Source organism: Drosophila elegans, unplaced genomic scaffold (genome assembly GCF_018152505.1).
Source record: "Drosophila elegans isolate 14027-0461.03 unplaced genomic scaffold, ASM1815250v1 contig_208, whole genome shotgun sequence".
Taxonomy (NCBI): domain Eukaryota; kingdom Metazoa; phylum Arthropoda; class Insecta; order Diptera; family Drosophilidae; genus Drosophila; species Drosophila elegans.
In genome coordinates, this window is record NW_024545578.1 from 6645121 (window position 1) to 6659536 (window position 14416).

The 14416-nt window shown below is 35.3% G+C and overlaps 1 protein-coding gene across 10 annotated transcripts in view; it reads right to left on the reverse strand.

Annotated features, from left to right (window-relative positions):
- LOC108146008 (heparan sulfate 2-O-sulfotransferase pipe) overlaps positions 1 to 14416 on the reverse strand; it is a 43533-nt gene that overhangs the window by 16801 nt on the left and 12316 nt on the right. For all 10 annotated transcript variants that reach the window (XM_017271775.2, XM_017271781.2, XM_017271780.2 and 7 more), the window contains exon 2: positions 5469 to 5635. In XM_017271775.2, the coding sequence (XP_017127264.1) occupies positions 5469 to 5635 (167 nt within the window). The remainder of the gene's footprint in view (positions 1 to 5468; positions 5636 to 14416) is intronic.

Sequence of the window (14416 nt, forward strand, 5' to 3'; positions counted from 1 at the left end):
ACATCTTGATTTTCAAGTGTAGTGTTGTGTGGGTCGGTAGCACCACTTTTGTTTTGGTTTGTAGCTTTGGTTTTTATGCCCGACTATTTCATAATTCAACGTGAGCTGGACGAGGAAGTCTGCGTATATCCAGTCCAATTGCCTTTAAACCAGATCCCGATCCAGATTCGATGTATTTGGTCAATTGGGCAGTTTCGCTGGAAACTGTGAATGAAAGTGTTGGACCAACTGGTTTTGGCCAAGTTTCTGCACAAAACCGCCGACAACAAAGTCACTGAACCAAGAGTGAAATACATTTTGCGGTCGAAACCTTAAAATAGAAGCCCTGCCAGCTCTCCTTTTTATTTGTCACTTTTTAACTCGATTCTTTTGTGTGTGTTTTCGTTTCGTGCGGTTTCCAAATTGGGTCACATCCCATGCAATTCTCTTGTCCATTTTCTCTGATTGGGTTTCGGACTCGGACTTGGATTCGGATTCGGTATTTGTCTGTTGTTCTAATGCGACCTTCAATCTTAGCCTAGCTCCGGTTATTGCCCAGTTGAACTGTCAATGCGCTGAAGGTGAACCACGTAGCATATGTCGCAGTTTATTGAATATGAAGCATTTAAGAATTACTATGTGAATTCATTCTCGGGTTGAGATTGGTCAGGTTTTTGTGGTGGGAATTTTACAGCGAAGAAGGGGGAGTTGAAACAAAAAAAATATATAGTTTAAGATTTTATTGAAATTTTCTTTCTCCCATAACCTTTGACATGTTTTTTTCACACCCTAAAGTAATCAAAATAAACCTAAATTCGGCTCTTAATTATAAAACTTTATTTATTAATTTTTAAAGACTAATATCACTTTATGCCGTTTGTGATTTTCCTCTTTCGTATTCTGCCTGCATTCTACTTCTAAAGCTTTGTCTGCCACTCCCAAAACCTCGTTCATTAGGTTAATGTTATGTTTCACTTCTCAATCGCTCTATCGCACCCTATCTCAAGATCTGGCTCCAAAATTATCCGAGCCCCTGGGTACCGCCCCTGCCAACACAAATTGTTTACTTGCTTGCATTTTCCAACTAAATTGGACCTTAGCTCCAAAACACTTAGTTTTTGTGGCTAACAAACAGAGAGAAAAACATTAAATAATCTGATCAATATCTTTGTCTATCAAATCTCGACATAAAAGTGTTGCACTTAAAATAGTTACCGATTTTCTATAGGAAGTACAATTAAAATCTTTATAATGATACGAAATTCTTTGATAATATTAAATATTTAAATGAAATTTGTTAACTTGCTAGTTGTAAAACACAGTGTTATGAATTTTGTTAACAAATATTTACAATACTAAATAAAATCCCATTTAATTGTAAATGTTTTGTAACACTTTCTCTCTGTGGAGTTGTAGGTATTGCCTTTGCTGTTGGTGCTGTTTTTATGGGTGTTTGGGTCCGTGGCTTAGTTCGTGTCTTGTGGCTGTCTAATTGAAAAATAAAGCTGCCCGGTTTGGTAGTGAGCGCAAAGAACTGGTTTGCTATGCATTTTAGCCAGGGGCAAAGTTGGCATTGCTACATTTCTGCTAAGTCTGTTGTTACTGTGCCGGTTAAAGGTGCAAACAATTGCTGGGCTGGTAACTTACTTCAGAGACAATGGCTTGTGACAGGTAGAGTGCTGAAAGGTTCTAAAGAGGGTTGATCTATTACGTCGAGGGTTATTGTCGATAAAACAGAGTTACGGCAGATTTATAAAGTGTTTCGAATACAAGATTTACAAGAACTGTCAGTGATAAATTAAGGAAAGTATTAATATTGATTGGTACGCTCATCCCTTTTGTTCAGGAAAAATACTTCGCATTCAGTAATTATAAAAACCATATTTAATATATTTAAACATTTCATTAAATATTATAAATATATAAAAACTTTAAGTATAATCATTATCGTATAATTAAACAAAATTCCTAGGTTCAACAGATTTTGTTCTTTATGTTAGATTTTTGCCTATCATAATTTAAAAAGCATAAAATGCAAATCAAAAAGTTTCTAAATTAGCGTTTGCAAAAACGTTGCTTGAAAATGGGCTAATTTCTTCTATAAATCATTCTGTGCTTAACCCACTCTTCGTAAATGCATAATTTCGTAAAATAAGCATTAGAATGTTAGGATTTTCCTCTGCCCGATTCCATTTGCTCATTAGACCAAGAAATTAACCGAACAGCAGACAACTTGGCTTGCATCGTTCAGCACCGTTAATTAACTTAAGTCAAGTTCAATGTTGCCAGAGCCAAATATATACAAAAAATAAATACAAAAAAAGGTAGACAGACGAAAAAAAACCGACATCGGCCAACGGCAACAAACGGTGTCATCATCATCGTGATGGTGATGGCTTAAACGAGCATGTTGAGTACGTCGTCATATTCGTATCTTTATCTCGTACTCGACCCCGAGTCGTGTGAGTCAATTAAATGAAATATTTATGAATGGATGAGCAAATGGCTGGAGGTAAACCTTTTTCCTGCATTTCACACTGTTTATTTCGTTTTGTCTTTGGCCCAAAGAAAAACTCCATCACAGTCACAAGGTTTTGTTTGGGTTTTCTTTTATTTTCTTTTCCAAAATATTTTCTTTCTTTTTTTCTTGGGCACTTTTTTTTGCCATTAGCTGGGTTTTTTTTTTTAGTTTGGAGAGGGGCTAACCGGGGACAATTTGTAACTGTCGGCAATTGACGCGTGCGCAGACGCAAATGCAAGCGCAGCAACAATGAAGATGCCACCAGCTGTGCAGCAAACATAACCCACAAGTGCACTATGGCCGCATCTGGCCCGACTTTATCCACTTCCACATCATCATTATCATCATCATCAGTCACGGCATAGTGGAAAATCGACTTGGGCTGCGGAATTTTCGCCTGTTTAATCCTCTTAAAGAGGGTATTGCAGATTTGTTAATGAAATTATGCATCAAATTTCAAATCACTTAATTTAATCTTTTTTTTATTTGTTATATTGATATCAGATATATTATTAGATAATATTGTTTAACCTATTCAAAACCATAAGCTATACAATTTTCAATTTATAATTTTTGATGAATATAACAAGAATAAAAAAAAAACAATTATTTTTGATACTTTCAATTAAAAGCTCTTAAAATAACTTTTTAATCATTACATTAAGATTTACGAACATAAGCAACATTTAATAAACAATAAAAACAATGATAAAAGCTTGATTTAATGAACTTAGTTCATAATGATTAAAGTGTTAATAAAAAAATTCAAGGTATAGGTTGTTGTTACTAAAATACTTAGGTTTTATTGTAATAATGGTATATAGTTATTAATTAAGTAATCTGACAGAGTATTTAATTTTCGATATGTTTAGAAAGCCAAGCCGTTCTTCATTGCCGTCAGCTGACTGCTGTTGTTGTTTGGCAATCACCGCAGTAAGGCGTGAAGTCTTCTGTTTTCTTTCTTCAAGCTCCCTCAACTCACTTTTTCCCCGCGAAAAGCAAAGCAACCAAGTGGAGATCACTTGGCACAGCTGCTGCTGCTGCTGCTGCTGCTGCTGCTGTTGCTGTTGCGATGTTGGGGCAACTTTTGCCTAATTTGCAAGTGGAATTGCACGGCCCGAGCAGCCCGCCAAACTTCCGGCATGGAAATTAGGGTTTTGCATTTCCAGAGAGTTTTGATTCGATTTTGAATTTTTCCGCGGTTGCCTAATGATAGCTTTATTAGTTGGTTGGATGCGGCCTAATTTGGGATTTCAGCCTGATGATTATTATTGAGTGGCAGAATCTGAAGTGACGCTCGAAATATGCGTATTTTCATTTGCCAGACATTATGCTCTTTTTAGGGCCACTTTTTATTGTTTATCCACTTCAGTGCGGTTTTGGTTACTGGAATTTGAAGTATGGCCGGCAAACATTTTTGTGGACCAAAAAGGTGTCAAGTGATTTCTTTTGTGGTCGGCGGTAGTATGATCTTAATAGGAGTATTTCAAACTGTTTAAAGATTTATATGCGGAAGAAAAAATAAATTATAAAATATTATTATAAAAATATTATATTTTTATACTTTAATTTCCCATTAAATTTATTATATTCATATTTTAGTTAAAATGTGTTTGCAAATAGGGATTTTATATTTCAAAACAATTAATCCCCTATTTCCTTTGTTCGCTTTTATCATCATTGTTTACTAATTGAATTAATAATATTACAATCAATATTATGCATTATTTATATTGGCCACAAAAACAAAAACGAGCTTAACGCTGTGTCAAAAGGTTAAATTCCCAGTCACGCAGATAATTCCCCTAACCTTTTACCCAGCGGACCTGTCGCTCCTAAATAATTTATTAATGCACTAAGGTATTCACAAAAAAGTGCTCCCTTATGTAAAAAATATTTTATATATTTATATATAGAAACACATGCATATTGTAATTAAAATGAGCGCCGCGCATAATTTTAGCAGCGGCAATCTTTGAATGCATCGACCATATATTATGTTGATTTTAATTTGGCAGTTTATTAGTGCTATTCCAAAAGTACACACTAACAGTGTAATAAATGCAATAATATTTATATTTACTCTTTGTGCTACATTTACAAAATAGGCCATAATTAATTCACAAGCACTAATTTAGTCTAAAACGATCAACTAATTTATGGCAAGCGCCAACGGAAAATATTAACAAAGGTCTCCTCAGCCTCCCTGAATCTGTACTTTTTAGCCGTTTTTGCGTGGTTTGAGGTTTGGGTCAATGTGGTAATTAAAAATCAATTGGGCGTATCTGGCTGTTAAAAGCGGTATTGTTTAAATTGAATGGGCGGATCAGACCGCCCCGTTCAGATTGTTTTAGGTTTAGGTATTTTAAAATAAGTGTTTATTAGTGAATTAAGGAATTTACAAAAGCCAATAAAATATTTATAGTATGATTTTAAGAACGATTTTCGGCTATATAAATTGGTAAATAACGAACTACTTAAATCCATTTCCTTTTTGTATTTAAACTATTAATTGAATATTAAAACCATTTTATGTATAGGTACTTTTGACACACTTTTTTAAAAATACAAAATTAATGGATGATTTATGGACAAGAAATTGAAAAACGAATTTATTGTTAAGTCTTATTGTCCAAACTAGTTTTAAAATTGGAGCCAATTCTAAATATGCGAGATTCCACTAATATCCCTTACTCATACCCTATATTGTTCCTACTATTTTTTGCCGTTTGCTAAACTTCCTGTCCAAATCTGATGCCTTATTCCGATAGGCAACGCAACGCGAATGCAATCGAGCGCAAATTCTGGCCCACAATTTGGCCTTGTGTCCATTGTTCCGCGATACAAGTGAGATGAGATGAGGTGAGATGTGATGCGATGCGTTAGATATGTATGCATCTGAGATATGAACGGGGGAAGTGGGTATCTGTTAGATACCGAAATTGGAATCTGAGGGATAGTGACTTACTGCCCGCATCGTGTCCGCTGATGTGATTGCCCGTTAGACCCAGGGCCGAAAACTCCGATGGTTGCAGCTTCACCTCCATCTCCTTGAGGCGACTGTTCAATTTGTTCGTGTGCATGAACAGAAAGAAGGTGCACGAAATAGCCAGCAGGGCGATCAGCTCCACGGAACTGCAAGAGAACAAGCAAATAAATTGTAAGTCAAAGGTTATCCAACAGCTCGGTGTTCACCATTTATAATGGCCATTAAGCTTTTATAATTTACGCCAAATTGGTTTTTAGCAGCTATTATTTCATTTACACTTCGAATTGCTGTCACAAACAGCCAGTGGAACCGTCCCCCATCCCCCAGGATAAAAAGTGGGGAAGTGGGCAAATGGGGAAATGGGCGGCATAGGGGCAAAGGTCCAGCCAGCGGGACTACAAACTGTGCGCTGTGACAACATTTAATTAAGTTCTGAAAAGCCGGAAAGGAATAAAACGAAACAACAAAGCAGAAATCGGCGAAGGGACACAAGAAATGCACTGGTACTGAGTGAGAGAGAAATTGCAAAAATTATAAAAAAAATTTAACAAACAATGCAGGATGAGATGTGGGGTGTTGCTCCAAGGGATACCTGACAGGTGTGCGGTACAGTTCTGCGATTAAGGTATTTTAATGCCAAGGATAATCTGAAGTAATTTATCAGCATAATAGATATAAATATAAATTTGTATAACTGACTGATAAATAATTATATTTTGCATCCAAGCTAGACTTTTATTTATCTATAATAACGTAAGGATATACATTTCTGCGATATTGAAAATCTATTTTTTTAATGTCGAAATCGTTAGTTGTTTTTCAATTAATCGAGGCCTAAAGAAAATGATGTAAGTTTCTATTACTATTACTATTAAACTATTTTTAGTAGTTACTCAGTTATAAGTACCAAGTAATAACGCACAATAAAAATTGTTTATCTTTTATTTACGATAAATAAAAAAGCAGACTTAACTTTAATTAAACTCTCTAATTCATAAGTCCGTAAATATCATTGATAACATAATAAATATCCGGTAAATAAAAAATTTAATAAAGGTTTGAAAGTAAAAGCAATTTTTTTTTAATCGTGTAAAGGTTGTTGACTCCTCTTTTTATTTTTCTTTCAATCAAATAAGTTGTTAAAACGATTGAATTAAAAGTAATTGTGTCCTTCGAGAAACAACAAATAGGTTAACCTTTTGGCAGTTACAGTACTTTGAAAAAAAAAAACGAAAAGTTTCCAGATTTTAATAATTGTTTTCTTCCTATTAGTTAAAAACCATTTATTTGGTTTGGCAAGACCAAATTTGAAGGGTTTTTGTTTTCTGATCCTCAACTTTAATTTATATCCCATCAAGGGGTTTCCTCCCTCATGTCGAACTATTTATGTTCTTGCTTTTATTTTATTCCAGCTTCCAAAAGACTTTCAATTGTTTTCCTTTTATGCATATATTTTCATTTCAAATTGAATTCGCAGCTTTCAGATTTGGCATTACTTCTGCTCGAGTCGGTAAGCCAGAGCGGACAACAATGACCCAGTTGGGAGGGCTTAACCGAGTTGCAGCAGACCGGACAACCTTTTGTGGGCCCTGGTCACTACTGTAGCACACACAAAAAGAATACTATATATTTAAGTATATATATACTTTTATTTTGTTTTGATATTTTTTCTACTTCTGACCAACGTTGATAACAAAACACAGCACAAAGAAATAGAAAGAAAACAACGAAACTCCTAAAGAGAGTTGAAAAATAAAACCGAGAAAAAATTGCAATGCAAACTGTTTTCTTTGGCAACTTTTTAATGCAGCTGTCCGCTGCTCCAACTGGACGGCACCAGAAAGAAACAAAATTAAAAGCAAAAACAGAGTGTATGTATTTTTTATTGTTGGCTTTTGTTGGCATAAATCTACGGGCAGATAGCGGCAAAACTGGGCAGACAACAACAGAAAACTTAAAAAACGGTATCAAAATAATAATGACAATAAATGCGACCATAGAAGGGATACAAATACCAGCCAGAAACCGGGAATAAAAAGAGCTTAGAAGCCGAAATGTTAAATACGCTAAGCAATTATTATGAAAAATAAATACATTTTTATCTCGAGGTAAGAAAAACACTAGTTGAGTAAATTAATTTTGTCTTAAAAAAACATATTTAAAAAAATCTGTCAAAATGTTTTAAGTTGTTTACAAGGGTCATATACATATTTAAAGTTCCTTAGCGTTTTCATTATTTTATAGAATTTATTAATTCTCATTTTTGTTATCATGGTTTTGCTTTATTTCGAGAATTTCAAAGTTTGCCACAATTTTAAAATACCTAGTGGTACCTAGCATTATGACAGCCAACAATCTCCCCTTAAACTCCGTGGCCAGAATTTAGTTCGAGGGGTCTTGTTTAGTTTGTCATCAGGTGCACAGAGTAATTTATTTCAAGCGACTGCACTGGAGTTGCTCAGCTGGGCAGAATGTCGGTGGGGAAAAAGGGGGAGGTCTTGCAAAAATCCCGGGTTAGACTTTAGTGAAATGTATCTGGTGGATAGACAGATGCAATTGATAGCTAAAACAGTGTCCAGGGAATGGTCAGAAAGGAAAATTCCTTCAGACGGTCACCTGCTGTGTGAAATCAGCTCAAGTTGCTAAGCACATACATATATATATATATATATTCATTTTCGTGGGGAGGCTTCATTTCATTAGCCCACAGTGGCCGCCAAAAGTTTTGCGGCTTATGTGCAGGCGAATGTTTCGGCTGGGCATTTATGGCCTCGTTTTTTTTCTCAACTTATTGTTAAAGTTGACACTAAAGTGCCACGCAAATCCCACTTAAGCGCTCTAGCCACCAAAAACTTATACTTTTTCCTCTGCATATCCTAACGTTGTTACACATATACAGTTGTGGCCAAGTTGAGAGCAGTAATAAATGCTACAAAATTTAATTTGTTTTTAATATTTATATATATATTATATTTCATGTATTTAACTTATTTTATTTTAATTTCTTTATGATTTTCATCAAATCTAAAAGTCTTTGTTATATTCAAATATGTGATTTTTTAAAAGCTCTGCAAAACTTCTATAATTGTGTTCGCAATTGTATATACATTTTTTTGTTTGGCGCAAACAAAAAGTCGGAAATTTATTGACATTTTGTTTGCTACTCCCATTGGATCGCCCGGCGTGTAAGTGTCGAAAGTTATGTGATTATTAAAATAATTTTACGTGACTGCGTCGATTTCTTTGGCCAAATCCAGTGGGGGTGGGGGAGTTTTAGGGTTTATTTGGTTTGGTCCGACTGCAGTTCGTTTGCTGCCACGTAGCACATGTGCAGGCCATTAGGGACCATGAGCCAGGGATCGGGACCTCGGCCACACTTGGTTCGTTAGCGCTTTTTTTGGGACTTTCAACATACTATACTATACTATACTATACAATACTGTACGCGATGCCAGTTCTATTTCCCTTGCTCCAAAGGGGGCGGCTGGTTGTGGGGGTGGGCGTGGCTCCAAGAGTAATAGCTTCGAGCTCGATTTCCACAGTGGCACAGTTGGCTACAACTTCATCAAGATGATTGAAATATGTGCGTGCATGTCGGCAATGAGTGAAAAAGGACGAAGAGTTATGGATATTTTTAAGTTAACCTTTTGCAGCCAGAATTAAGGATATTTTTATCAAGATTTTGTAACAATATTGACAAGCAATATTTTTGACTGGTTTTATTTAAATGTGTGTAATCCAAACAAATCTAATCCTATTACTGCATTTTTTATCATTTTTATAAACCAACGATTTAGCATTTGCAAAGATCATTTGTTTGTTAACTTTTCAATTTGTTTAGCCTTAATGTGGTTTCAAGATATGTGTAAATAATAAAAGGTAAACTAAACACACATCCAACTACACCAACTCAGACTAACTGTATCTCTACCTCAACTTTGAGGTGAGAATTCTACGGGTAAAGTTATGCATTTACCAGCCATGACCATAGGTACGTTTGGTTGCTTAGATTATTCCTACGGATCGTGCATATCCAGCAATTTTTCAGCGAATTCAGTTCCCATCTCGGACCCGAGAAATGTGCAGAATCAGCAAGAAGTTGGCTTAGAACGCAGAGTTCATTGGCCAAGATGCTTTCCGTTTATCCGTCAGCATTTGTTGGCCAACAGACCGCACCTTTCACTCCGGTGAAAGATGGAGGGATGGAAACGGAATAAGTCAGCTGCCGTTGCATGCAAATTGCTCGCCATTTCCGCTCATTGTCATTCGACTGCCCATACACGTAAGCCTAGGCATCAACTACCAACTGAAAACATAATATAATTAAACGATGGCAAATTTTCCAGCTAATCAAACTGTAAAACGGCAAGCGACTAACAAAATTGCAGCCAGTTTCCAAGGCATTAGAAATGAAAATTGCAAAATTCGCAATTCCGAGACAAAATTACAGTGGAACTTGGGTAAGTAGATTTTTTTTTTTAAATTTTAAAAATGTATTTGAAATTTCATACAACATTAATTTTACTTATTTTATTTATTTTTTCTTAAATACAAAGTTTTGTGCCTCTTTAAATGCATATGTATAATAAAAATAATAATAAAACTTTGATTTCAGCTATGGAATTCTTACTGTTAACAACCACTCGAAATATACTTAAGTGATATACAATGAAGCAACTCCAGCTCCATCTTGGTTGACTTGCAGAGCAGGCGCAACAAATTGTTCGAGACATGAAGATTTCTTTCGCAATGAGTCCGATTTTCGATGGGGGATCTGCGAAGATGAAAAAACCGAATCGCGTTTGGATGCCACACACACTCCAATCAATACACGCAATAGGCAAGTTTTCGAAAGGTGTTTGAACCCAGATTTGCCCCGCAGCCAGTGGTGTTAGTATAAGAAGTGGCCAAACCACTTGAAAGAACGCAAAGGTATGAAATATGAAATCATACAATCGATGAATATGCCCAGATGTTCGGCCCCTTACTTTGCAGAACTATTCTTTACCGAACATTAGCATTTGGGAGGAAAAATGCCTGGCACTGGCACCATGACATAACCCAATCGCTTGGCGGCAGATCTTTTTATAACTAGTTTGCCCCCGGGTCACATAATGATTTGCCTGATTTAATATGCAAAGAAATTGAATTTTATTCCGCGTTTTTTGGCGTAACAAAAGTTCAACAAACTTTGAGCCAACACTTTTTTTTTCAATTTTGCGGGAACCTTTTGCTTGACTTTTGGCTGGCATTCGCAATCCATGAGCACTTCATTAGGCAATTTTCGTGGGTCCGGCTCAAAGGCCCATTAAAATTGTCAACTAAGGTCAGTTAATGAGGCTTTCTGCTTTTGTTGTGTAAGCGCGTAGGAAAAGTGTGTGAGAAGCGCATAGAGAGGTGCAATGAGGTCACTTGGGTCAGGGTTCAATATCTAAAACTGGCTGTTCCGTTAGGCTTCATCCCAAAGCAGTGAGCACATTTGAGGTCATAGGAAACCAATTTGGAGATGATTTCTTTGGGACTTTCGGGATCTTGCAAAGACAAAGAGTTGGTAAATTGGACAGTAAATTTGGGTGTCTTAAAGTTGTTAAAATCTGCGAGTTCAAAGGTTTCGGCCAAGACACAAAAATTTCTTCAAAGGCTTTCAGTCATTCTTTATCTCTAAGAAATAGAATCACTCAAAATTATGAATTGCTTATGTATGTTTATTACTCATACTAGCTTTTTTTTGTTGCATTTAATTTTGTTCATTTTAATTTACTTTATTAGGATTAACATTTATTCTTATTTTATATAAATTTAGTTTTTTAAATGTAATTTTGCTTATAAGCAATAAGCAAAGATATATAGATATTCTTCAAATTCTTTCCATTAACTAGACTTTTTTGCTTATTAGGGTCAAACAAAATGGGTAATATTTTATAAGTAGTTTGCGTTTAGTTCATTTTAAAAGAAGTAACAATAAATAATCTTGGGCTTTTACAGAGATCTCTGTCGCCACATTTAAGCACATTTCCCTGGGGCTTGGTCCAAAAGCAGAATTCCCCTGGGCCACTCCCAATTAAACTATTAACTCTAATCTGATAGCAGGCTCCGTGACTTTGGCCAGCATATAGATAGCCATCAGCCATAGCCACAGAGAACGGTCCAAAATCTCGGCTCACAGGGAAACTAGGCCAATTGTAATTAAAACGTTCTACGTGCCCCTGTCGATGAGTTTTGGTTTTACTTTGGCTTCTGATGGAGGCAAAACTGACCCAAATCTACTAGTAATTTTTTTTTTGGAGCAAATCTCAGACGAAAAGTGCGTACCGGAAACTTTATTTCCAAAATGTAACCGAAGAAAATGGAGACGGAAATTTTGTTGCGGCTGATTGAGTCAATTGGGCAATTGAATTTAGTGACGCCACAAAAAATGTGAAGTAAAGCAAGGTTCGAAAATAAACATCAACGCGGCACTAGCAAAAATAATAAAATAATATTTTGATTAGAAAGTTGTATAATCTCGAAAGAGACGAACGCGAACGATTCGAGTCATGTGAATTTTTTATGCAATTGTTTTTCTTTTTAGTTTTTTTCGGTTTTTGGTTTTGTTTTTGCACGTTCCCATCTCGGTCTTGAGTGGGAAAGAGATGAAGACTGCGGCGGGCGGCTGATATTGTATTGTATAAGTAGCTATAGCTATGGATGTATAGCAACAATTTTCTGCAGCATGAAAAGCCACCAAAGCTTGGCATATGATTTAATTGAAGCCACAAAACAAAAGTAGCAACAACAACCGTCCACAGATTGGAACTGTGTTTATTTTAATTTCACAAATGTTATGCCATTTTTGAACTACATTTTACCATTATTCTTCATTTTTTTCGGCTTTGCATTTGCCGCTGCTCTTTTATTTCGTTATTTTTCTGTGGTTTGTTTACTCTAATAACAAGACTCAGTCAGCATTTAAAAACTCATCAAAAAAACAGTTTTTCTCGTTTTTCATTGCGTTTTATGTGGTAAAGTAATTGTGATAAATTTTAAGTAAACAAGCGAAGGGCACAAAAAAAAAAAGTTGGGTCAACAAAATTGCTTTTAGACAATGTTTAAATAGGGTGAGAGGGTCCAACAAATTTGCCTGGACTTTAATGGAATTTCGGTAGTGGCTTTCAGTGGTGAAAGCGATTTTGGCACTTTTAACTTACGCTCTAGTAAATTACTGCCGTTAAAATCAAAACATTTGTTTTTACAGCACTAAAAGTATCTATTAAAAGTGCATTTAAATCGTTAGATTATAGTTGTGAAAATACTGAAATTAATTTAATTTAAACAACAATATAATTTATGAGCTTGCAATAGTTATAATAAATTTTATTTTGGTTAATAGTTTTTAGAATCCTTATGGATAACTCTTAGCTATTAGCCCAATCGTTTTCTCCATTTTCCATGTTAGACAGTCATTAGCTTTCAAGTTTAATGAGTGCAGTCTCAAAATCCACATACAATTAAGCCAAAGGCGACGAGTTGCCCCGAAATTATTGTAATCTTCTTCGGCACGCTCAAGTGTAATACAATACAACAAAATAAATGTTAACGACTTTGCCAGCCGAAGCGTTCAACAGCCGCAAAATAATAATCAAATACGAAACGATTACTGAAGATGCTGGTTGGGAAAAGAAAACATTTTGAAGGCATTTCACGCCCGTATCGAATATCGTAAATCGTGTACAGTATATCGTATATTGTATGTTATAAAGTGGCGCTTAACACGCACTTGAAAATTGAGTTGAATGTGCGGAATTGGGCTTTATCCTCCACTCTTTATTTCTATGCTCTCCCATTCCGTTTCCACCTTTCTCCTCTTTCTATATCATGATTTATTTCCATTCATCAGCAGCAGGCTTGTTGCAAATATTTCACGTTTCAAATAGAACGTGATCCCATAAAAGAAAGCTGAGTAAAAAGTAAGAAATAAAATCCCAGCCGGACACAACATTCTGTGCTGGGAAAAAGGTCTTCTTTTCGATCAAATGGCTAACTGCGGTTACTGTGAAGAGATACAAAAAAAAAGTAAATATACAACTCAACTTTCAATTGCAAATTGTGCGGCGCTTTCAAGGAACGTGCGAATGCAACGCTCCGCTGCAAATCAGCCACACCCCTCGCCCAAAGAAAAATTGTTTTTGCCTAACCCGATACAAATAGTTAGATATATATAGATACAGTACAGCTTCATTAAGCAGAACAAATTTCAATTAACCATTTGGGCACAATTTAGTTAGTTTCATTATACTTTACGAAAGTATTCTTAAATTTACCTTCCAACATTTTTGTAATTAAAAAAATAAATTCTGGATGTCTGTATATAAAATAGAAAGTTTTATATATTTCGTAAATAATCAAATTCAGCGAAATTTAAATTAGGTATGTTTGACTGCCGTTAGATAGTTAGATGCATTTGTGCAAATCGAGCTGCGGCCAAAGTCAGAGTCACAGTCATGGTCGTTGAATAAAAGTGTCAATCTTGGCCAACAAAATCATCATTATCGCCTTCATCATTATCATTGGCAAGACAATTTGCTTTTTTGTCTTCAAAAAAAAAAAAAAACGTAATGGCAAAAAATTGAATGGAAAGTAACTCACAAAAGTCACAGCTGTTTGAAGATTTTGCTTAGGAGTAATATTTGCCCAACATTTTATAGACAAGTTTTAAGCTTAAACTATCAAAGAGACTTCTTTGTTCCTGTTAGTTTGAAAATGAGTTGTTTGATTCTAATGTTTTTTTTTACGTCTTAAGGGTAATGTTATCATATCTTATTACGAGCTTCGGAAACGATCAATGACATATTCAAAACCAAATGATATTTATTACAAAAATGTTCGTTTATAAATTTTATTTCTTAATTTTTAATAACTTTTTATTTGTTAATGGTATTTTTATAGAT